The 24,658-nt window shown below is 49.5% G+C and overlaps 1 protein-coding gene across 2 annotated transcripts in view; it reads left to right on the top strand.

Annotated features, from left to right (window-relative positions):
- Positions 1–1,587: 1,587 nt before the first annotated feature.
- Positions 1,588–24,658, top strand: part of numbl (NUMB like endocytic adaptor protein) — a 138,312-nt gene continuing 115,241 nt past the window's right edge. For both annotated transcript variants that reach the window (XM_038785901.1, XM_038785902.1), the window contains exons 1-2: positions 1,588–1,680; positions 15,827–15,947. In XM_038785901.1, coding sequence (XP_038641829.1) covers positions 1,617–1,680; positions 15,827–15,947 — 185 coding nt within the window. In that variant the 5' untranslated portion in view covers positions 1,588–1,616. The remainder of the gene's footprint in view (positions 1,681–15,826; positions 15,948–24,658) is intronic.

Raw genomic sequence — 24,658 nt, forward strand, 5'->3', positions numbered from 1 at the left:
CCCCCCCCCCCCCCCCCCCCCCCCCCCCCCCCCCCCCCCCCCCCCCCCCCCCCCCCGGTTGCTGCTGCTGCTGTCCCAGTTCCCTATCGTTGAGCCAGAAAGTCGAGGAAAGGCTGCCACCGTTTAAAGAACCCTTGTACCGATCCTCTCAGGGCGAATTTGACCTTCTCCAGCTTAATAAAACCCGCCACGTCATTGATCCAGGTCTCCACGCTTGGGGGTCTCGCATCCTTCCACTGTAGCAAGATCCTCCGCCGGGCTACTAGGGACGCAAAGGCCAGGACACCGGCCTCTTTCGCCTCCTGCACTCCCGGCTCCACCGCAACCCCTAAAAATCGCGAGTCCCCAGCCTGGCTTGACCCTGGATCCCACCACCCTCGACACCGTCCTCGCCACCCCCTTCCAGAACTCCTCCAGTGCCGGGCATGCCCAGAACATATGGGCATGGTTCGCTGGACTCCCCGAACACCTGACACACCTGCCTTCGCCCCTAAAGAACCTACTCATCCTAGACCCGGACATGTGGGCCCGGTGCAGCACCTTGAATTGGATGAGGCTAAGCCGCGCACATGAGGAGGAAGAGTTAACCCTCTCCAGGGCATCAGCCCATGTCCCATCCTCGATCTGTTCCCCCAGTTCCCCCTCCCACTTAGCCTTTAGCTCCTCTACTGACGCCTCCTCCACCTCCTGCATTACCTTGTAGATATCAGATATCTTCCCATCCCCGACCCAGACCCCCGAGAGCACCCTGTCGCTCACCCCCCTCGCGGGAAGCAAAGGGAATCCCTCCACCTGCCACCTGGCAAACGCCTTTACCTGCAGATACCTGAACATGTTCCCCGAGGGGAGCTCAAATTTCTCCTCCATCTCCCCCAGGCTCGCAAACCTCCCATCAATGAACAGGTCCCTCAGCTGTCTGATGCCCGCTCTGTGCCAACCCTGGAACCCCCCATCAATGTTCCCCGGGAAGAACCGATGGTTCCCCCTTAGCGGAGCCTCCATCGAGCCGCCCACTTCCCCAGGCTTGTGCCTCCACAGGACGCCATCTCCAACCGTTTCCATGCTGCCCCCTCCCCCTCCCCCTCCCCCTCCACCACCCACTTGCGCACCATCGACACATTGGCCGCCCAATAATACCCCGAGGGAGAATTAGTAACTTAAACACCACCTTCAGGTGTAGAATTCTGAGAAACGTGATGAGGCTGGAAGGGCGAAGTGAAAATATCAGAACTGGGAATGATAGATTTATTTTGTTTGGTAAGGGTAATTAAGGGTTATAGCATCAAGGCAGGTAGATACAGGTCAGCCAGGGTCCCATTGAATGTGGGAATGGGTTCGAAGGGCTGAATGGCCTGATGTTCCTACCTGCCCAGCAGTACTAGACCCAGACTTGGCAATGCTTATGCTTTATACATCATCTACATTAAGCTGTGTTTTGTCAGCTGCTGAAAACTTTGGCGGGGCTGTTGGGGGTGAGGTCCATCGCGGGGGGGGGGGGGGCTGGGGTGTAGTAGGTTCACTGTTACAGTCCTGGCTTGAAGCCCCGTGTCCCCAGTGCTGACCCTTGGCCCTGGTCTTTCAGGTGGAGCCCGCAGACGCCTGCGCTGACCATCGACATGTCCAGAGAACATCGGGAGGCGCGAGCCAGCGGAACTGACCTCCGTTCTTCCAGGGTCACTTGTAAGTTCGCCGTGCAGTGAGTGTCAGAGAGGGAAAGGGTCACAGCTCACCCTTGTGAACGCACTTGTAGCTCATTCAAACTGGGGTACATTGCCACAGACACTGACTCAGCAGGTTATATTACTGCAGGCACTGACTCTCACTGGGGTACGTTGCCAGACACTCACTACGTTATATTAACGTGGGGCGGAACGGGAATAATAATAATAATCTTTATTAGTGTCACCAGTAGGCTTACATTAACACTGCAATGAAGTTACTCTGAAAAGCCCCTAGTCGCCACATTCCGGCGCCTGTTCGGGTACACAGAGGGAGAATTCAGAATGTCCAATTCACCTAACAGCACATCTTTCGGGACGTGTGGGAGGAAACTGGAGCACCCGGAGGAAACCCACGCCGACACGGGGAGAACATGCAGACTCCGCACAGACAGTGACCCAAGCCGGGAATCAAACCCGGGTCCCTGGCGCTGTGAAGCAACAGTGCTAACCACGGGCAGCACGGTGGCACAGTGGGTTAGCCCTGCAGCCTCATGGCGCCAAGGTCCCAGGTTCGATCCCGGCTCTGGGTCACTGTCCGTGTGGAGTTTGCACATTCTCCCCGTGTCTGCGTGGGTTTTGCCCCCACAACCTAAAGATGTGCAGGGTAGGTGGGTTGGCCATGCTAAATTGCCCCTTAATTGGAAAAATGAATTGGGTACTCTAAATTTATTTTTTAAAAATAGTGCTAACCACTGTGCTACCGTGTCGCCCTTGCAGTGGTTAGTATTGCTACCTCATGACAGCGAGGACCCGGGTTCGATCCCGGCTCTGGGTCACTGTCCGTGTGGAGTTTGCACATTCCCCCCGTATTTGCGTGGGTCTCACTCCCATGACCCAAAAGATGTGCAGGCTAGGTGGATTGGCCACGCTAAAACTGCCTCTTAATTGGAAAAAAAAGAATTGGATACTCTAAATTTTAAAAAAGATTATATTACCGCAGGCATTGACGGGTGATTCAGAGGGGCCTCACGGTAGCATGGTGGTTAGCATCAATACTTCACAGCTCCAGGGTCCCAGGTTCGATTCCCGGCTGGGTCACTGTCTGTGTGGCGTCTGCACGTCCTCCCCGTGTCTGCGTGGGTTTCCTCCGGGTGCTCCGGTTTCCTCCCACAGTCCAAAGATGTGCGGGTTAGGTGGATTGGCCATGCTAAATTGCCCATAGTGTAAGGTTAATGGGGGGATTGTTGGGTTACGGGTATACGGGTTACGTGGGTTTAAGTAGGGTGATCATTGCTCGGCACAACATCGAGGGCCGAAGGGCCTGTACTGTTCTATGTTCTATAAGAGAAAGGGAGGAACTTGAACAATCAACATCCATAGGGAAACGTTACTCAACAAACTCTTGGGATTGAGGGCAGACAAGTCCCCAGGGCCAGATGGCCTAAATCCTAAGGTGTTAAAGGAAGTGGCAACAGAGATAGTTGATCCATTGGTTAATATTCCAAAATTCCCTGGACACGGGAAAGGTCCCATTAGATTTGAAAAATGCTGATGTAATATCCTTATTTAAAAAGGGAGGGAGGCAGAATGTAGGAAATTACATTTAGTTTAACATCTCATGTTGGGAAATTGTTAGACTCTATTATTAACAGGACATTTGGAAAGTCAGAACTCTATCCATGAGAGTCAGCATGGTTTTCTGAAGGGTAAATGGTGTTTGACTGATTTGCTAGAACTCTTCGAAGATGTAACAAGCAAAGTGGATAATGGGGATCCTGTACATGATCTTTTGGGGCGTTCTGGAACGAGACGTCATAGTCTCCGGACAAGTGGGCGGCACGGCAGCACAGTGGTTAGCACTGTGGCTTCACAGCTCCAGGGTCCCAGGTTCGATTCCCGGCCGGGTCACTGTCTGTGCGGAGTCTGCACGTTCTCCCCGTGTCTGCGTGGGTTTCCTCCGGGTGCTCCGGTTTCCTCCCACAGTCCAAAGACGTGCAAGTTAGGTGGATTGGCCGTGATAAATTGCCCTTAGTGTCCAAAAAGGTGAGGCGGGATTATTGGGTTAAGGGGATAGGGTGGAAGTGAGGGCTTAAGTAGGTCAGTGCAGACTCGATGGGCCAAATGGCCTCCTTTTGCACTGTACGTTCTATGTTTGTTCAAATTTAAAACAGGGATGAGAAGAAACTACTTCTCCCAAAGGGTGGTGAATCTGTGGAATTTGCTACCCCAGAGTGTGGTGGATGCTGGGACAGTGAGTAAATTTAAGGAGGAGTTAGACAGATTTTTAATTGGTAATGGGCTGGATGGTTATGGAAAATGGGCAGGACGATGGAGTTGAGGCCAGGATGGGATCAGCTGTGATCACATTGAGGGTGGAGCAGGCTCGAGAGACTAAATTGCCGACTCCTCCTAGTTCATGTGCTGTAAGAAAGAACTGTTCTCCTTGATTCCACCTTCCAGCTCTTGATCTAAATCCCTGTAGGTAACAGCACCTCAAGCACTAATCTGGTGCTTTTGATTAATAAAGGGATTTAGTGATGAATAAGGGGATCAGGGGTTATGGGAAGAAGGCAAGAGAGTGGGGATGAGGAATATATCAGTCATGATTGAATGCTCGGGCAGCAGGGTGGCTCAGTGGGTTAGCGCTGCTGCCTCACGGCGCCGAGGTCCCAGGTTCGATCCCGGCTCTGGGTCACTGTCCGTGTGGAGTTTGCACATTCTCCCCGTGTCTGCGTGGGTCTCACCCCCACAACCCAAAGACGTGCAGGGTAGGTGCATTGACCACCCTAAATTGCCCCAAAATTAGAAAAAATGAATTGGGTACTCTAAATTTTAAAAAAATCATTGAAAGGCGGAGCACACACAATGGGTCGAATGGCCTCATTCTGACCCCATAGCTTATGGTCTTATGGACTCTTACTGGGGTACGTTGCCACAGACACTGACTCTCACTGGGGTGGGTTATTACAGACACTGACTCTCACTGGGGTGGGTTATTACAGACACTGACTCTCACTGGGGTGGGTTATTACAGACACTGACTCTCACTGGGGTGGGTTATTACAGACACTGACTCTCACTGGGGTGGGTTATTACAGACACTGACTCTCACTGGGGTGGGTTATTACAGACACTGACTCTCACTGGGGTGGGTTATTACAGACACTGACTCTCACTGGGGTGGGTTATTACAGACACTGACTCTCACTGGGGTGGGTTATTACAGACACTGACTCTCACTGGGGTGGGTTATTACAGACACTGACTCTCACTGGGGTGGGTTATTACAGACACTGACTCTCACTGGGGTGGGTTATTACAGACACTGACTCTCACTGGGGTGGGTTATTACAGACACTGACTCTCACTGGGCTGGGTTATTACAGACACTGACTCTCACTGGGGTGGGTTATTACAGACACTGACTCTCACTGGGGTGGGTTATTACAGACACTGACTCTCACTGGGGTGGGTTATTACAGACACTGACTCTCACTGGGGTGGGTTATTACAGACACTGACTCTCACTGGGGTGGGTTATTACAGACACTGACTCTCACTGGGGTGGGTTATTACAGACACTGACTCTCACTGGGGTGGGTTATTACAGACACTGACTCTCACTGGGGTGGGTTATTACAGACACTGACTCTCACTGGGGTGGGTTATTACAGACACTGACTCTCACTGGGGTGGGTTATTACAGACACTGACTCTCACTGGGGTGGGTTATTACAGACACTGACTCTCACTGGGGTGGGTTATTACAGACACTGACCCTCAGTAGGGTGGGTTATTACAGACACTGACTCTCACTGGGGTGGGTTATTACAGACACTGACCCTCAGTAGGGTGGGTTATTACAGACACTGACTCTCACTGGGGTGGGTTATTACAGACACTGACTCTCACTGGGGTGGGTTATTACAGACACTGACTCTCGCTGGGGTGGGTTATTACAGACACTGACCCCTCAGTAGGGTGGGTTATTACAGACACTGACCCTCACTGGGCTGGGTTATTACAGACACTGACCCCTCAGTAGGGTGGGTTATTACACACACTGACTCCTAATGCGTTACAGTTTCATAATTTGTGGGACCCTGCTGTGCCAACATTGGCTGCTGAATTTCCCCACATTAAAACAGTTCCTATCGCCGAGAGTAAGCTGAGTGATCAATTCAACTATTATTTTAGCTCTGCATTTTATTTAACATCCTCTTAAAGCGGTAGACACGTTAAAGTCCCAGAAATGGAATGCCTGACGATGCAACATTTCCTCAGTCCTACAATGGATTGTCAGAATGCTCAAATCGCTGGGCCACAGCTATCGCAGATTGAGGAGTTCAGCAAAAACTAATGGGGTCTCAGGGTACGGGGTCTTTACATCATTGAAACATGGTGTTTTGCAGCACACTGTGGGGCTATGCAACGATCCAATTAGTCCCATTTCACTGTTGTTCCCATCGCACTGAAAACCTTCAACTCGTACCTGCCTTTTAAAAATAATGAGACATGCAGTGTACAGCCTTGCTACCCAACTGCTTTATATTTTTAATATTCAGGGGCAGCACGGCGGCGCAGTGGTTAGCACTGCTGCCTCATGGCGCCGAGGACCTGGGTTCGATCCACGCCCCGGGGTCACTGTCGGTGTGGAGTTTGCACATTCTCCCCGTGTCTGCGTGGGTTTCACCCCCCACAACCCAAAGATGTGCAGGGTAGGTGGATTGGCCAGGCTAAATTGCCCCTTAATTGGAAAAAATGAATTGGGTACTCTGAAATTCTTTTCAATTTATGAATATCCTTCACTCAAATTCTCTCTCTTTTGTCTCCAATTAACCAGAGGTCACCTTATTTCTATCCTGTGGTTGTTTCTCAAGGTCAGGACATGCAGTGATTTGCTCCAGCTGTCCTTTATCATTTTTGGCCAGTTTTGTATTTACTAAACAAACACGGCAGCAGGTACGAACGTACAAAACAGGAGCTGGAGTAGGCCACGCGCCCCTTCAAGCCTGAGTCACTGCTCAATAAGATCATGGCTGATCTTCCAACTCCTTCCTGCACCATTCCGCACTATCCCTCCATTCTCCCAGCATCACTGCAATCTTGAATATATTGAGTGACTAAACTTTCACAGCTTACCTGGGGGTGGAGAATTCCGAAGATTCGGAGCACTCGACTGAAGAAATGTCCCCATCATCACGGTCCTTGATGGCTCACCTTTTCTCCTGAGACTATGCCCCCTTGTTCTCGAGTCTCCAGCCAGGGGAGACAGCCTCTCAGCATCTATCTTCGCAAACCCTCTACCCGAGACACAGCAGGACTAAGGGGGCCATCGATATAAGAAATCCAACAGGGAATTCGGGAGAAACTCCTTTATCCGGAGAGTGAAGAGAATGCGGGACTCCTTTTCACAAGGAGCAATAAAAGAGTCATTTATGGCGGAGAAGGAGGCCATTTGGCCCATCGAGTCAATGCCAGCTCTCCCCGGATCAATCCAGTTAGCCTCATATTCCCCCCCCCCAACCTTATCCCCGTAGCTCTACAAGTTTATACCGAGGGCTTTACAGCTCCAGGGTCCCAGGTTCGATTCCCGGCTTGGGTCACTGTCTGTGCGGAGTCTGCACGTTCTCCCCGTGTCTGCGTGGGTTTCCTCCGGGTGCTCCGGTTTCCCCCCACAGTCCAAAGATGTGCAGGTTAGGTGGATTGGCAGTGCTAAATTGCCCCTTAGTGTCCAAAAAAAGGTTAGGTGGGGTTACGGGGATAGGGAGGAGGGGTGGGCTTGCGTAGGGTGCTCTTTCCAAGGGCCGGTGCGGACTCGATGGGCTGAATGGCCTCCTTCTGCACTGTAAATTCTATAATTTTTGGGGGGCGGGAGAATTAGGAGGATTCTCCCATCCGGCGGGGGGGTTGGAGAATCCCGCTCATCGTCCCCAACATGTCAATCATTGTGTGTATAAAATAATCCCCTCTGTATGTACTTCCATTCAACTTTTCCCATTAAAAAAAAAGTCTGTATTTACAATGGGCATTGCCTATGCAAACCTGTCACGCTGCATTTACACCCTCTTTGCTAGAGGAGGCGCTGCAACACCAGCCTACTGAGTGACATTTTTCTATAGGTGATACACATTATAAATATCGACGGAGAGGGCGGCATGGTGGCGCATTGGGTTAGCACTGCTGCCTCACGGCGCCGAGGACCCGGGTTACTGTCCGTTGGAGTTTGTACATTCTCCCTGTGTTTGCATGGGTTTCGCCCCCACAACCCGAAGGAAAATTCCCACCGGGAACGCACCCCGCCCACGGGTTTTCCGATGGGATGGCTTCAATGGAAATTCCTATTGACGGGGCTGGGAGGCTGGAAAATCCCGCCCGAGATCTAGAACTAACCGTGAATAGAGCCACAGGGGAGACCATAATTTTTATATTTGGAAAGTCTTACCTGCATTTCTTATTGTCCGTGTCCTAACTCACACCAAAGTCCCATCCATCCATCCTGTGCTCGCTTGGCTCCCAATCGATCTCAAAATTCTCGTCCTCGTTTAGGCATAGAATTTACAGTGCAGAAGGAGGCCATTCGGCCCAGCGAGTCTGCACTGGCTCTTGGAAAGAGCACCCTACGCGAATCCCTCTCGTGGCCTTGCTCCCTCCCCACCTCTATAATCTCTCCCAGCCCCACAACTCTCTGAGATATCTGCTCTTCCCTAATTCTGACCTCTTGTGTTTATAAACGCTCCACCATTGACGGCCATTGCCCATTGCTTGACCTCTAGAACTACCTCCTCAAACCTCTCCATTTCTCTTGCCTCCTTCGGGGCGTTCCTGAAAACCGACCTCTTTGACCGACAGTTTTGGTCACCTATCCTAATATGTCCATATGTGACGCAGTGTTAGATTTTGTTTGATAACGCTCCGGTGAAGGTGGTTGGGATACGTTACTATGATAAGGACACCAAATGCGGGCAGCACGGTGGCACAGTGGTTAGCATTGCTGCCTACTGTCCGTGAGGAGTTTGCACATTCTCTCCGTGTTTGCATAGGTTTCACCCCCACAACCCAAAAGATGTGCAGGATAGGTGGATTGGCCACGCTAAATTGCCCCTTAATTGGAAAAAATAATTGGGTACTCTAAATTTTAAAAAAAGACACCAAATGCGTGCAGGTTATTACCACTCCCCACACTGCTATCAGGGCCCCACAAGGATATATTTCAAACCCATGGCTTTCAAACCCAACACTGGGAAACCAGCAATTCATATCAAAAGGGCCAAACGAGCTTTATATCGAACAGAACATAAGCCCGTCTTGAAAATAAATTGCTATCTTCGAGTGTGGTGAAGATTTAAAAAGAACAAACTCATCCTGGTTCAGGGATTGTAACCTTCAAAATTATCTCGAATCTCCAGAAATTGGGGAATAATTTCTCGGACACTGCTTTGAGCGAACACTGGGGTTGGGATATAATTTGGGAGGATGCGGAATCATTTGGGGGCTCCGCAGGGATGACACTTAAAGAGCACGTACCGGTGGCTGAACAATGCTCGGGGAAGTTCTGAGATGCGCAAAGGCGGACGTTTTTTTCTTTGACAAATATAAACAGCTTAGAAGACGACGCTTTGCCAAATGTTTGGACAGGTGCGCTCCGGAGCGTTCCAGCTTGGCTCCCTGCTGCCCGACACACATCGAAAAGTTCTCCTGCTCCCTCCCCTGCTGCCTTTGTTCTGCTTCGAGGAACCGACACCAAATGTTATCCCGGGTGGCAGCCTGGAAGTTAATACATATTTATATATGACCCTCGGAGTATCACAGAGGACAGTCTTTTCCTGGTTCCTGCAAAACTGCACCATATGGCACTTGTTCTCTTTTATTTAAAATTTAGACTACCCAATTATTTTTTTTTCCAATTAAGTGGCAATTTAGCTTGGCCAATCCAGCTACCCAATCCAGAGACCCACGCAGACACGGGGAGAACGTGCAAACTCCACACGGACAGTGACCCAGAGCCGGGATCGAACCTGGGATCTCGGCGCCGTGAGGCAGCAGTGCTAACCACTGCGCCGCCCTCGGCTTCAGTACTAAATGAAATGAATTTCTGCTTATTTTTTATTTTAAAATCTTTATTAGTGTCACAAGTAGGCTTACATTAACACGGCAATTAAGTTTATTTTTCTCCCGTGTGGCATTTGCACATTCTCCCCGTGTCTGCGTGGGTTTCGCCCCCACAACCCAAAGATGTGCAGGGTGGGTGGATTGGCCACGCTAAATTGCCCCTTAATTAGAAAAAATGAATTGGGTACTCTAAATCTTTTTTAAAAGTTAATTTTTCTCATCCCCATTCTCCTGCCTTCTCCCCATAACCCCTGATCCCCTCATTAATCAAGAACCTATCTATCGCTGTCTTAAAGACACTCAGTGATTTGGCCTCCACAGCCTTCTGCGGCAAAGAGTTCCACCGATTCACCACCTTCTGGCTGAAGAAATTCTTCCTCATCTCTGTTTTAAAGGATCGTCCCTGGTAGAGGTAGAGGATTGTGTCCTCTGGTTCTAGTTATTCCTCCAAGTGGAAACACCCTCTTCATGTTCACACTATCCAGGCCTCGCAGTATCCTGTAAGTTTCAATAAGATCGCTCCCCCATCCTTCTCAACTCCAATGAGTACAGACCCAGAGTCCTCAACCGTTCCTCATATGAGAAGTTCTTCATTCCAGGGATCATTCTTGTGAACCTCCTCTGGACCCTTTCCAAGGCCAGCACATCCTTCCTTAGATATGGGGCCCACAACTGCTCACAATACTCCAAATGGGGTCTGACCAGAACCTTATACAGCCTCAGAAGTACATCCCTGGTCTGGTTTAGCACAGGGCTAAATCGCTGGCTTTGGAAGCAGACCAAGGCAGACCAGCAGCACGGTTCAATTCCCGTACCAGCCTCCCCGAACAGGCGCCAGAATGTGGCGACTAGGGGCTTTTCACGGTAACTTCATTTGAAGCCTACTTCTGACAATAAACAATTTTCATTTCATTTCATTGTATTCTAGTCCTCTCGACACGAATGCTAACAATGCATTTGCCTTCCTAACTGCCGACTGAACCTGCACTTTAACCTTATGAGAATCATGAACAAGGACTCCTAAATCCCTTTGTGCTTCTGATTCGCCACAACTGTTAATCCTTCTTTAGCTACTCAGACTGACAAACCAGTCTGCTACAATCCATGTGATGGGTGTGATGTTGAATCAACCCTGTGTCTGTACTCAGTAAGTGTCTCCACTGGAAAGAGGAAGATCGTGTGTGCTGTGTCCTTTATATATGGGTTAGTGTAATGCCCTCCTGTGGTAGTGTCACCTCTGTGTGTATCGTGAATGCCAATTGGTCGTGTCCTATCTTACTGACCTATTAGTTGAGTGTCTGTGTGTCATGTCTCTGGTGCTCCCTCTAGTGTCTAGCTAGTCTACGTGTACTTACATTAACCCCTTGTGTATCTACAGTGATGCATATCACCACAGGAACAGTTTCTCGCCCTCTGTCCAGACTCCTCATGATTTCGAACCCCTCGATCAAATCTCCCCTCACCCTTCTCTTCTCCGTGGAGAACAATCCCAATGTCTCCATCCTGTCCATGTAACTGAAGTTCTTTATCCCTGGAACCAATCTTGTGACTCTCTTCCTCTATGTCTTCACATCCTAAACATTCCAATGAGTAGGGCAGCACAGTGGCACAGTGGCTAGCACTGCTGCCTCACGGCGCTGAGGTCCCGGGTTCGAATCCCGACCCTGGGTCACTGTCCGTGTGGAGTTTGCACATTCTCCCCGTATCTGCGTGGGTTTCACCCCCACAACCCAAAGATGTGCAGGGTAGGTGGGTTGGCCGTGCTAAATTGTCCCTTAATTTAAATTTAAAAAAAAAATTCTTATAAGTTATAAAATAATTTCAATATTCTCTGTCTGGGATGTTAATATTTATCGCCCGCGCCCCCCCCCCACCCTGGGTGCCCGCTCGCCCCGCGCGCCCCCCCCCCCTCCCGGGGCCCGCTCGCGCCGCCAATGCCGCCGGCACCAGAGGTGCTCCAATTCCCGCCGGCGGGAGAGGCCTGTCTGCGGCGGGACTTCGGCCCATCGCGGGCCGGAAAATCGCCGCGGGGGGGCCCGCCGATCGGCGAGGCGTGATTCCCTCTCCCGCCGATTCCCAGGTGGCGGAGAATTCCGGCCACGGCGGGGGGGGATTTACGCCGGCCCCGGGCGATTCCCCGACCCTGCGGGGTGGGGGTCGGAGAATTCCGTCCAGAATGTCCAATTCACCCAACAAGCACGTCTTTCGGCACTTGTAGGAGGAAACCGGAGCGCCGGGGGAAACCCACGCAGACACGGGGGAGAACGTGCAGACTCCGCACAGACAGTGAGCCAAGCCGGGAATCGAACCTGGGAATCGAACCTGGGACCCTGGAGCTGTGAAGCCACAGTGCTAACCACTGTGCTACCGTGCCGCCCTGGAGAGGCAGACCTCTGACAATGCAGCACTCCTGTAACAGCTTAGAGTTTGTGCCCAAGTCTCTGGAGTGGTTGATTGAGAGCGCGGCTCACAGAGTCACGGCTTGTTCATAAGGAACAGTTGCATCACGGTGAACTGCCGGGGATGTTGACAGTCGTCCTACCCTGTAGTATCCAGGGAGAAGTCCCGAAAGTCAGTTAGAATCCTGGGGCTGTGACTTCACTGCAGCGAAGCACACTCACTGACCTGGTGACTAACTGAGCTTGAACCGGTCCCAAGTCCCATTAGGAATAATCTTTACTAATCCTTTTGGATTTATGACAGAATGAAGAATCTGAAAGGAATGCGGCACATTAGTCTGGTAAACAGTGCTTTCAAATGGATGAACATGATGCTGCATACTAAATGAACAAAGCCACACATTAACAGCAACCTGCTAATGCAATGCTTCTCAACAAACCATCGAGTGGCTTCCAAGCAGCAAACGCAGGACTTGCATTTAGATAGCACCTGTCGCAACCTCAGGACGTCCCAAAGCCTTAAACAGCCGATTCTTTTCAAAAGTAAACTTAGAGTACCCAATTATTATTTTTTTCCAATTAAGGGTCAAATTCCTGGAACTCCCTCCCTAGCAGCACAGTGGGTACACCTACACTGTCATAATATACACACAAGTATATGATGGTGCACAGACAGACATTGACACACTGAATGACCAATCAACACACAGGACACAGCAGCCAATCACCAGACAGGACACGGCCACTATAAAGCCAGAGGGCACTCGTTTTCCCGCTCTCTCGGGATGCAGCCTCTGAGACAGCCAGAGCCCGTGAGCAACAACTAGAACATCCACCATGTGGTAGTCAGATAGTCTGGTCAGGTTAGCCTCAGGTCTCCAGTCAACTCAGCATAGTGTCAACCCACAGCTAAAGTATGTTTAATAGTTCATAGTTCAATAAAATAGAGTTGCATTTCCACAAGTGTTGGAAGCCTGACTCTCTCACTGCTATGGTAAACGCAGTCCTCGCAGACCCAGCATACCCAACACATCATACACCACATGGACTGCAGCGGTTCAAGAAGGCAGCTCACCACCACCTTCTCAAGGGCAATTAAAAATGGTCAATAAATGGTTGTTTTGCCAATGGCGCCTGCATTCCATGATAAAGTGATTTTTAAAAAAATAATCACCAGTGATTTCTTTTTTGCAAATTAGAAAATAAATAGTTGGTATCAGTGGAACTGTCAGGTTGATATGAAAGTAGGTTCACTAATCCTTTTCAGGGAACGAATCCTATTGTCCTTCATCCATCGGGTCTAAATGTGAGTCCAGTCTTTCATCAATAAGGGCAGCAGGGTAGCATTGTGGATAGCACTATTGCTTCACAGCTCCAGGGTCCCAGGTTCGATTCCGGCTTGGGTCACTGTCTGTGCGGAGTCTGCACATCCTCCCCGTGTGTGCGTGGGTTTCCTCCGGGTGCTCCGGTTTCCTCCCACAGTCCAAAGATGTGCAGGTTAGGTAGATTGGCCGTGATAAATTGCCCTTAGTGTCCAAAATTGCCATTGGTGTTGGGTGGGGTTACTGGGTTATGGGGATAGGGTGGAGGTGTTGACCTTGGGTAGGGTGCTCTTTCCAAGAGCCGGTGCAGACACGATGGGCCGAGTGGCCTCCTTCTACACCGCAAATTCTATGAAAAAATATGGTCACAATTTTTGTTAATTTAGAGCATCTAATTCATTTTTTCCAATTAAGGGGCAATTTAGCGTGGCCAATCCACCTACCCTGCACATCTTTGGGTTGTGGGGGTGAAACCCACGCAAACACGGGGCGAATGTGCAAACTCCACACGGACAGTGACCCAGAGCCGGGATCGAACCTGGGACCTCGGCGCCGTGAGGCAGCAGTGTTAACCCACTGTACCACCGTGCTACCCTACATGGTCATACATTAACTGCCCTCAAGATCAGGGCAATGAGGAATGGGCAACAAGTTCCATTCGAACCAGAGATACCCATCTCTTGAGGATTAATTTCTAAACAATTGGCTCTTCGGAAATAGTGTCACGAACCATGCTGATGGAGCCAACGAGGGTACATAGAACATAGACATACAGTGAAGAAGGAGGCCATTCAGCCCATTGTGTCTGCACCGACCCACTTAAGCCCTCACTTCCACCCTATCCCCATAACCCAATAACCCCTCCTAACCTTTTTGGTCACTAAGGGCAATTTATTTTTTTTTTTTTTATAAATTTAGATTAGCCAATTATTTTTTCCAATTAAGGGGCAATTTAGCGTGGCCAATCCACCTACTCTGCACATTTTTGGGTTGTGGGGGCGAAACCCACGCAGACACGGGGAGAATGTGCAAACTCCACACGGACAGTGACCCAGAGCCGGGATCGAACCTGGGACCTCAGCGCCGTGAGGTGGTTGTGCTAACCACTAGGCCACCGTGCTGCCCCACTAAGGGCAATTTATAGCGGTTAATCCACCTAACCTGCACATCTTTGGACTGCGGGAGGAAACCGGAGCACCCGGAGGAAACCCACGCAGACACGGGGCGAACGTGCAGACTCAACTCAGACAGTGACCCAGCGGGGAATCGAACCTGGGACCCTGGAGCTGAGAAGCCACAGTGCTATCCACTTGTGCTACCATACTGCCCCAACTTGAAACACCGGTCCGTGGGGGGGGTGTATTGTTTTGTTTTTCGAATGGTGTGAGGAGTCACGTGGACCCCAGGTAGAAGAACCGTTGTTTAACAATTATTGAAGAAAAAATTGAAGAAAAGACAAATACACAGGAACAGGACTACGCCAAGATAATTAAGTATATGAATCATTACACACACATACAGTTTATGTGGAACTTGCCTCTTGTTCCAAAATATGTCCAGGATCCCTGGACCTCTTAAGACTTTTCCATTCCCCAAAAACATCCAAATGAAATAAATCGGTCAAATCCAGTTTATAGTTACCACACAATACAAGCCTGATAATCAAGTATGGTAACGTCTTTTGCTGATCCAGCTATTTATTTGCCTTTACAAATATTTCTGCACTTGCCTTGGCTCTAAGCCTTAGATACAGGTCTAGCCTCCTGGCCGTGGACTGCCCTCTCAAGCTAACATGGCTGGTCTGCTTCTGAGGATGCTGCAATTATACCAATTCTCCCCTTTGATTCTTCACTCTGTATATTTGATTGTTTGTCTCTCTCAAATTCCTTGACTCTTGAAATGATCATGTGTATAGCTCCACTGATCTCTCAGTCTTCTAGGTAAGCTGTTCCTACTAATAGGGGGATTTGCACCTGATTCCCTCTAGATGCCTGCTAATCTCGTTACTGGGGAATCCGTATCTCATCCTGCCTTTGGAATGCTGCCTACTGCTGTCGCTAGGCAGATTTCTACCTGTTGCTGGGCAGATCGCATCCCATCACACCTTGTGTGTTCCTGCTGTTACTAGACAGATCCAGTAGAAAAAGGCATTCTCAGCTGCAGAACTGTACCAGTGAAGATTGTGACTGAAGCTTCTGTCTTTAGTGGGGAGGGTGTCGGGGGGGGGGGGGGGGGGGGTAGGGAAAGAAGGGCTAAATGGAGAGGGAGGGAAGGAGAAAATGGAAGAAGGGAGAGACACGATAATCATCCCAGGCTTTCTGCTCCAATTTAGATACTGGCCTCCATGCTGCCTTCTGCAGCCAAGTGACGAAGGGGCATGGAAATCCCAGCTCCAGGCGACCATCTCCAGTGCCCCAATGTGACCGCACAAGAGGATGCAACCATGTAGTCGGGTAAGATGGGTATCGGCCTCTTCTTAATGCTTAAGCCCCATGGCTTTCTCTCCCCCCCCCCTTGCCACCCCGCCTCTGCAACCTTCTCCAACACTTTGAGATCTCTGCGCTTCCTCTAATACCACCGTCTTGCCTGTCCCCGATTTTATTTGCCCCCCCTCCCCCTCCTATTGGTGACTGCGCCTTCAGTTGCTGAAGTCCTAAACTCTGAAATTCTCTGCCTTAACCACTCCACCTCCCCCTCCTCAAACCCGACTGTTATTAGTCCCCTATTCATTATTCGTCCTGATGTGGCTCTCATGAAGTGCCTCAGGGCAGTTTGCTCTGTTAAAGGCGCTATATAAATACAAATTGTTGTCAATGGTGATCCAGGATTGTGATCAAAATCGGTTATTGTAATTTTCTTTTAAAGTTATCTCTGGAACACCAGAATGTTGGTCACATGTCAATAATAATCTATAATATAGCTGTAAATATGTTACTGCCGATAATGTGTGTGTGCGTGTGTGTGCGTGTGAGTGCGTGTGAGTGTGCGGTGTGTGCGTGTGTGTGTGCATGTGCGTGTGTGTGTGCGCGTGTGTGTGCATGTGCGTGTGTGCGTGTGTGTGTGCATGTGCGTGTGTGTGTGTGCGTGTGTGTGTGTGTGCGTGCGTGTGTGTGTGCATGTGCGTGTGTGTGTGTGTGTGCGCGCGCGTGTGTGTGTGCGTGTGTGTGTGCGTGTGTGTGTGCGTGTGTGTGTGTGTGTGTGTGTGTGTGTGTGTGCGTGTGTGTGCGTGTGTGTGTGCGTGTGTGTGTGTGCGTGTGTGTGCGTGTGGAGTTTGCACATTCTCCCCGTGTCTGTGTGGGTTTCACCCCCACAACCCAGAGATGTGCAGGGTAGGTGGATTGGCCACGCTAAATTGCCCCTTAATTGGAAAAAATGAACGGGGTACTCTAAAATGTTTTTTAAACCTTTTGAACAAAAGCAGCAGATAGAGTCATACAGTACAGAAGAAGGGCTTCAGCCCGTCGAGTCTGCACTAATCTACACTAATCCCTCTTCCCAGCACTTGGCCCATGTCCGTGAATGTTATTGGGTGGGGAATACCACCGCCTGCAAGTTCCCCCTCCAAGCCACATGCCACCCTGACTTGGAAATATATCGACCGCTCCTTCACTGTCACTGGGTCAAAATCCTGGCACACCCTCCCTAACAGCACGGGGGTGTACCTACACCTCAAGGACTGCAACGGTTCAAGAAGACAGCTCGCCACAACCGTCTCAAGGGCAGTTAGCGACGGGCAATATATATTGGCCTGGCCACAGCGCTGACATCTCATGAAATTCTGTTTGATCAATACGACCATGAAGCAGCATGGGACGTTTTGCTACATTAAAGGTGCTATATAAATGAACTTTGCTGTTGTTGTCATCCCATCTACGCAAAGGGCAGTGGGAAGCGACACACTTGGGTCTCATTTCTGCTCCACGAGAGATTTGAAATTGAGATTCCTATTGATATTATGCTGGTGACAGCAAGTCATGAATAATTAAATATAACATCCACTCAGCATGCACACGATGGCATGTTGTTCACAGTCTTCCAGTGTCAACCTGGCGACGGCTTCAGGAAAGGAACATCCTTATGTAGTTACATTGTTAATCTCGTGTTGCCCTATTATGTATTTTCTTTTATTCCCTTTTCTTCCCGTGTACTTAATGATCTGTTGAGCTGCTCGCAGAAAAATACTTATTTCACTGTCCCTCGGTACACGTGACAATAAACAAATCCAAATCCAATCCACATGGGCAACTGTCTCGCAGGATAACAAACCATTGAAGGGACTTTGTAATTACCGGAGCTGCTTCTAAAGAGGCCGTCCTGACTTTAAGGAATCACAGAATTGTAACAGGAGGAGATTTGGTACATTGCATCTGTGCTGGCTCTCTCTGCAGTAGCAGTTCACCGAGTGCCAAGCCCCCGCCTTCTCCCCATAGCCCTGCACATTCTTCCTTTTCAGTTAACTCCATCTTGAACACCTCCAGGGAACCTGCCTCCACCACACTCTCAGACAGCGCATTCCAGATCCTAACCATTCACGGCGTGAAAAAGTATCCCCCCCTCTCTATTACGTCTTTTTTTTTAGAACAGTACAGCACAGAACAGGCCCTTCGGCCCTCGATGTTGTGCCGAGCAATGATCACCCTACTCAAGCCGACATATACCTATACCAGTAACCCAACAACCCCCATTAACCTTATTTTTTAGGACACTAAGGGCAATTTAGCCTGGCCAATCCACCTAACCCGCACATCTTTGGACTGTGGGAGGAAACCGGAGCACCCGGAGGAAACCCACGCACACACGGGGAGGATGTGCAGACTCCGCACAGACAGTGACCCAGCCGGGAATCGAACCTGGGACCCTGGAGCTGTGAAGCATTTATGCTAACCACAATGCTACCGTGCTGTTGCCAATCACCTTAAATCGATGCCCTCTTGTTCCCGATCCTTCCACCAATGGGAACAGTTTCTTCCTATCGACTCTGTTCGGAACCCCCCCTACCCGCCGAACATCACAGGCCAGCACGGCGGTGCGATGGTTAGCACTGCTGCCTTGCGGCGTTGAGGACCCGGGTTCGATCCCGGCTCTGGGTCACTGTCCGTGTGGAGTTTGCACATTCTCCCCGTGTCTGCGTGGGTTTCGCCCCCACAACCCAAAGATATGCAGGGTAGGTGGATTGGCCACGCTAAATTGCCCCTTAATTGGAAACAAAATGAATTGGGTACTCTAAATTAAAAGATTTTGAACATCTCGATCAAATTTCCTCTCAACCTTAGCACAGTGGGCTAAACAGCTGGCTTGTAATGCAGAACAATGCCAGCAGCGCAGGTTCAATTCCCGACCCAGCCTCCCCGAACAGGCGCCGGAATGTGGCAACTAGGGGCTTTTCACGGTAACTTCATTGAAGATTACTTGTGGCAATAAGCGATTATTATTATTATTATTATTCTCTTTTCAAGGGAAAGGGACCCAACATCTCCAATTTATCTACGTAACTAAAGTTCCTTATCCTGGAACCATTCTTGTGAATCTTTTCTCTTTTTAAAATAAATTTGGAGTGCCCAATTCATTTTTTCCAATTAAGGGGCAATTCAGCCTGGCCAATCCACCTACCCTGCACATCTTTGGGTTGTGGGGGTGAAGCCCACGCAGACACGGGGAGAATGTGCAAACTCCACACAGACAGTGACCCAGAGCCGGGATCGAACCTGGGACCTCGGCGCTGTGGGGCAGCATTGCTAACCACTGCGCCACCGTGCTGCCCTCGTGAATCTTTTCTGCACCCTCTCTAAAGCCTTCATATTTTCCTAAAATGTGACACCCAGAACTAGACACAATACTCTAATTGAGACTGAATAAGTGTCTTCCACAAGTTTCACATATTCCTTCCTTTTGTGCTCTATGCCTCTATTAATAAAGCTCTTTATTAACCATATTCTCAACCTGTCTTGCCACCTTAAATAACTAATACACATACCCACCCAGGTCCGCCTGCACCCCCTTTCGAATCGGCAAGTGTAGCCTCAAGGGAGAGTTCATTGAATGTATTAGAGATTGTTTCTTGCAGCAATGGTTGTGCAACCAACTAGAGAGCAGGTTGTTCTGGATTTGCTGTTCTGTAATGAAGAGGGATTAATTAATAACCTCATAGTTTTTTTTTTATTTTTTTATAAATTTAGATTACCCAATTATTTTTCCGAACCTGGGACCTCAGCGCCGTGAGGCGGTTGTGCTAACCACTTGGCCACCGTGCTGCCCTAATAACCTCATAGTTAAGGATCCTCTGGGGAAGAGTGATCATAACATGATAGAACTTCAAATTCAGTTGGAGTGCGAGAAACTGAAGTCCCACACTAGCAGTCTGAAGTTAAATAAAGGTAATTACCTGGACATGAGGAAGATCGGCCCTAGTGGACTGGGCAGGAAAGCTAGAAGGTCTAAGAGACTAAAAGTGGCAGTTGTTTACGGAGATATTCAATTCCCCCAAACTAAAATATATTCCAGAGAGGAAGAACGATTGTAAGGGGGAAAAAACATCCACGGCTAAGCAGGGGAAGTTAAAGATAGCATAAAGATAAAAACTAAGGCGTGCCATATTGCAGAGGCCAGTGGCAGGCTGGAAGATTGGGAAACTTTTAAAGATCAATACTGGTTTACTGAAAAAATTATTTAAAAAAGCAAGGGTAAATTATGAAATAAAACGCATGCAAAATATAAAAAGGATAGCAAAGCTCCTGTAAGTACTAAAAGGAAAGAGAGTAGCTAAAGTGAATGTTGGTCCCTTGGAGGATCAGACCGGGAGTTAATAGTGGGGAACACAGAAATGGCGAAGACACTAAATCAATATTTTCCCAGTTTTCCCGGTGCAGGACACAAGTACCATCTCAATAGTAACAGGTAATGCCGGAGTAATAGAAAGGGAGGAATTTCGAACAATCATCATCAATAGGGAAAAGGTAGAGTGATCTGGGTGCATGAATTATAGAAAGCTTGTATGTAGGTACAGCAGCTAATAAGGAAGGTGAATGGAATTTTGGCATTTATTGTATAAAAGTAAGGAAGTGTTGCTGCGACTGTACAAGGCATTGGTGAGACTGCACAAGGACTGGGCACAGTTTCAGTCCCCTTATTTGAGGAGGGATGTAGATGCATTGGCGGCAGTTCACAGGACGTTCACTAGATTGATTCCAGAGATGAGGGGCACGATTCTCCGCTCCCCACGCCGGGTGGGAGAATCGCGGGAGGGCCGGACGACTCATTTCACGCCTCCCCTGGCATTTTTCACGGCGACTGGCGATTCTCCGGCCCGGATGGGCCGAGCGACCTGCCGTTCGTGACCGGTTCACGACGGCGGCAACCACACCTGGTCGCTGCCGGCGTGAACATGGGCGCCAAAGTGCCGTTTGAAGCTTGTAGGGGGCGGAGAGGGGAGTGAGCACCACGGCCGTGCTTGGGAGGGGACTGGCCCGCGATCGGTGCCCACCGATCGTCGGGCCGGCGTCTCAAAGCGACGCACTCTTTCCCCTCCGCCGCCCCGCAAGATCAAGCCGCCAGGTCTTGCGGGGCAGCGGAGGGGAAGACGGCCACCGCATGCGCGGGTTTGAGCTGTCAGCCGTCGTGACGCCAGCCACGCATGCGCGGGTTGGAGCCGGGCAACCTGCGCATGCGCGGCTGACATCACATAGGTGCGCCGTCGCGTCATTCTCGGCGTGCCGCCTTGACGCAAGCGTCACGGCCCGGCGGCCGAGAATAACGGGAGTGCCGCTCCTAGCCCCTCGGGTGGGGGTGAATAAGGTGAGAGGAGTGGCCTCCGAGGCCGTCGTGAAACTCGGCCGAGTTCACGACGGCCTTCCCGATTTTTCCCGGGAGCGGAGAATTCCACCCGAGGGGTTTGTCGTATGAAAGGAGATTGCGTAGTTTAAGCCGATACTCTCTCGAGTTAAAAGAATGAGAGGGAGGTCTAACTGAGGCATTTTTGTAAACCACAAATGAGTCTCAACTGGGTTGGTAGAAAAACAATTTTGGTTTAATGCAAGGTAAAGGTATATACATCAGATCCCAGCCAGGTCTGTTCTGTCTGTCCCATCCTGAGCAGACTTTATACTAAACTTAACCATGACTGATCTCGGGCTCTGCGCCCCTAGCAGGACAGCTCATATACCGCACGACTCACAGAAAACGTGATTGCACCCACCCCATAGGTCCCGTGCGGGTTATAACAGGTATCGAAATGATAAAAGGTATTGACAAAGTTGGCGTGGAGCGAATGCTTCCTCTTGTGGGGCATTCTAGAACGAGGGTTTTAGGATAAGGTACGGCAAATTTAAAACAGAGATGATGAGAAATGACTTCTCTCGCAGGGTGGTGAATCTGTGGAATTCGCTACCCCAGAGTGCGGGGGATGCCAGGATAGTGAGTAAGTTATAGCAGGCGATAGGTAATTAGTAACGGGTTGAAGGGTTGTGGAGATCAGGCGGGAAAGTTTTTAAAAATAAATTTAGAGCACCCAATTATTTCTTTCCAATTAAGGGGCAATTTAGCATGGCCAATTCACCTAACCTCCACATTTTTTTTAAATTTTAGAGTACCCAATTCATTTTCTCCAATTAAGGGGCAATTTAGCGTGGCCAATCCACCTACCCTGCACATCTTTGGGTTGTGGGGGTGAAACCCACGCCAACACGGGGAGAATGTGCAAACTCCACACAGACAGTGACCCAGAGCCGGGATCGAACCTGGGACCTCGGCGCCGTGAGGCAGCAGTGCTAACCACTGCGCCACCGTGCTGCCCTATCGGGCGGGAAAGTTGAGTTGAGGCTGAGAGGCGATCAGCCATGATCGTACTGATTGACGGATTGGGCTCGAGGGGCTGAATTGCTCATTCCTGCTCCTGGTATATATCAGAAAAAGCAGGGACCCCCGACACTGACCCTCGGGGAACCCAACGACAAGCCTTCCTCCTGCCTGAAGGACATCCATTTCTCACTGCTCTCTTTCCTATCACTCAGCCAGTTTCATATCCATGTTGCTACAGTCCCTTTTATACCACAAACTCTGATTTTGCTCACAAGTCCGATGTGTGGCACTCTACCAAATGATTTTTGAACGTCCATGTATACTACATCAACATCATTACCCTCATCAACCCTCTCTGTTACCTCATCAAAAAAAATCTCAAGCAATTAATTAAACAGGGTTTGCCCGTAACAAATCCACGCTGGCTTTCCTTAATTAACTCTCATTTGCTTATGCGACCATTAATTTTGTCCCGAATTATGTTTTCTAGAATTCTCTCCACCACTGAAGTTAAACTGACTGGCCTTGTAACTGTTGGGCTTATCTCTGCACCCTTTTCTGAAAAAGGGTGTGACAGTTGCAAATCTCCAGCCCCTGACACCACCCCCAAGTCTTAAGGAATACTAATTATGGCCAGCGCCTCTGAAATCTCCGCACTCACTTCCCTAAGTATCCTTGGATTAAGCTCGTCTGGTCCTGGTGACTTATCAATTATCCAGTTCCACCTCCTTATCAATTTTAAACATTTTTTTTAATAAACGTTTTATTGAGGTATTTTCTTTGGCAGTTTAACAGCCACAAAATCCACAATATAAATAACAAGAAAAGAAAAAAATATATATACTTAGTGCAAATTCCGTCACTCACTCCCGCAGGTCCTGCCATTACTTACCCCCCTACGCTACACCAACCTAACCCCCCCCCCCCCCTTCTGCTGACGTTTAATTCTCTGCGAGGAAGTCGACGAATGGTTGATCAATTTGAAACATTTATAGTGTCTGAACTCCCTCCCTTTTCATAGAATTTACAGTGCAGAAGGAGGCCATTTGGCCCATCGAGTCTGCACCGGCTCTTTGAAAGAGCACCCTGCCCAAGCCCACACCTCCACCCTATCCCCATAACCCAGTAACCCTACCCAACACTAAGGGCAATTTTGGACACTAAGGGTAATTTATCATGGCCGATCCACCCAACCTGCGCATCTTTGGACTGTGGGAGGAAACTGGAGCACCCGGAGGAAACCCACGCACACACGGGGAGGATGTGCAGACTCCGCACAGACAGTGACCCAAGCCGGAATCGAACCTGGGACCCTGGAGCTGTGAAGCAATTGTGCTAACCACTATGCTACCATGCTGCCCTTGAACCATCACCTTCACAGCATCTTCCTCCTGATGAAGACAAGTATAAATTATTCATTTAATACCTCAGCCATTCCCTCTGCTTCCATGTGTAAATCCCATTTTTTGGTCCCTAACAAACCATATTCCCCCTTTTACCACCATTTTACTCTACTATTTATATGCTTATAGAAGATCTTTGGGTTCCCTTTTGTGTTAGCTGCCAGTCTCTCTTCATACTCTCTCTTTGCTTCTCTCAATTTATTTTTAAATTCACCTCTGAACCTTCCACATTCAGCCTGGTTCACAATCGTATTATTTCATAGAATCCCTACAGTGTAGAAGGAGGCCATTCAGCCCATCGAGTCTGTACCGGCCCTTGGAAAGAGCACCCCACCCAAGCCCACACCTCCACCCTATCCCCGTAACCCCATCTATCCTTTTCGACACGTAAGGGGCAATTTAGCACGGCCAATCCACCTATCCGGCACTTCTTTGGACTGTGGGGGGAAAAGGGAGCACGTGGAGGATACCCAGGCGGGCACGGGGAGAACTCCACACAGACAGTCACCCGAGGCCGGAATTGAACCTGGCGCTGTGAGGCAGAAGTGCTAAGTGACAGACGCCTATCACAAGCACAATTTTGCTTCTTTAACTGAATCTATACCTCTTTTGTCATCTAGGGAGCTCAGGATTTGTTTGCCTGAACTCTCTCCTTCGTGGGAATATACCTTGTCCGTGCCCGAACTATCTCTTCTTTAAAGGCGGTTCTTCATTCAGTTACTATTGTTCTTTTTTGGTTCCTTTTTTATTCATAGTACCCAATTATTTTCTTTCCAATTAAGGGGCAATTTAGCGTGGCCAATCCACCTACCCGGCACATCTTTGGGTTGTGGGGATGAAACCCACGCAGACACGGGGAGAATGTGCAAACTCCACACGGACAGTGACCCAGATCCGGGATCGAACCTGGGACCTCGGCGCCGTGAGGCAGCAGCGCCACCGTGCTGCCCCATTTATTCCTTAACCAA

The sequence above is a fragment of the Scyliorhinus canicula genome, chromosome 27, assembly GCF_902713615.1.
Source record: "Scyliorhinus canicula chromosome 27, sScyCan1.1, whole genome shotgun sequence".
In the NCBI taxonomy this organism is placed as follows: domain Eukaryota; kingdom Metazoa; phylum Chordata; class Chondrichthyes; order Carcharhiniformes; family Scyliorhinidae; genus Scyliorhinus; species Scyliorhinus canicula.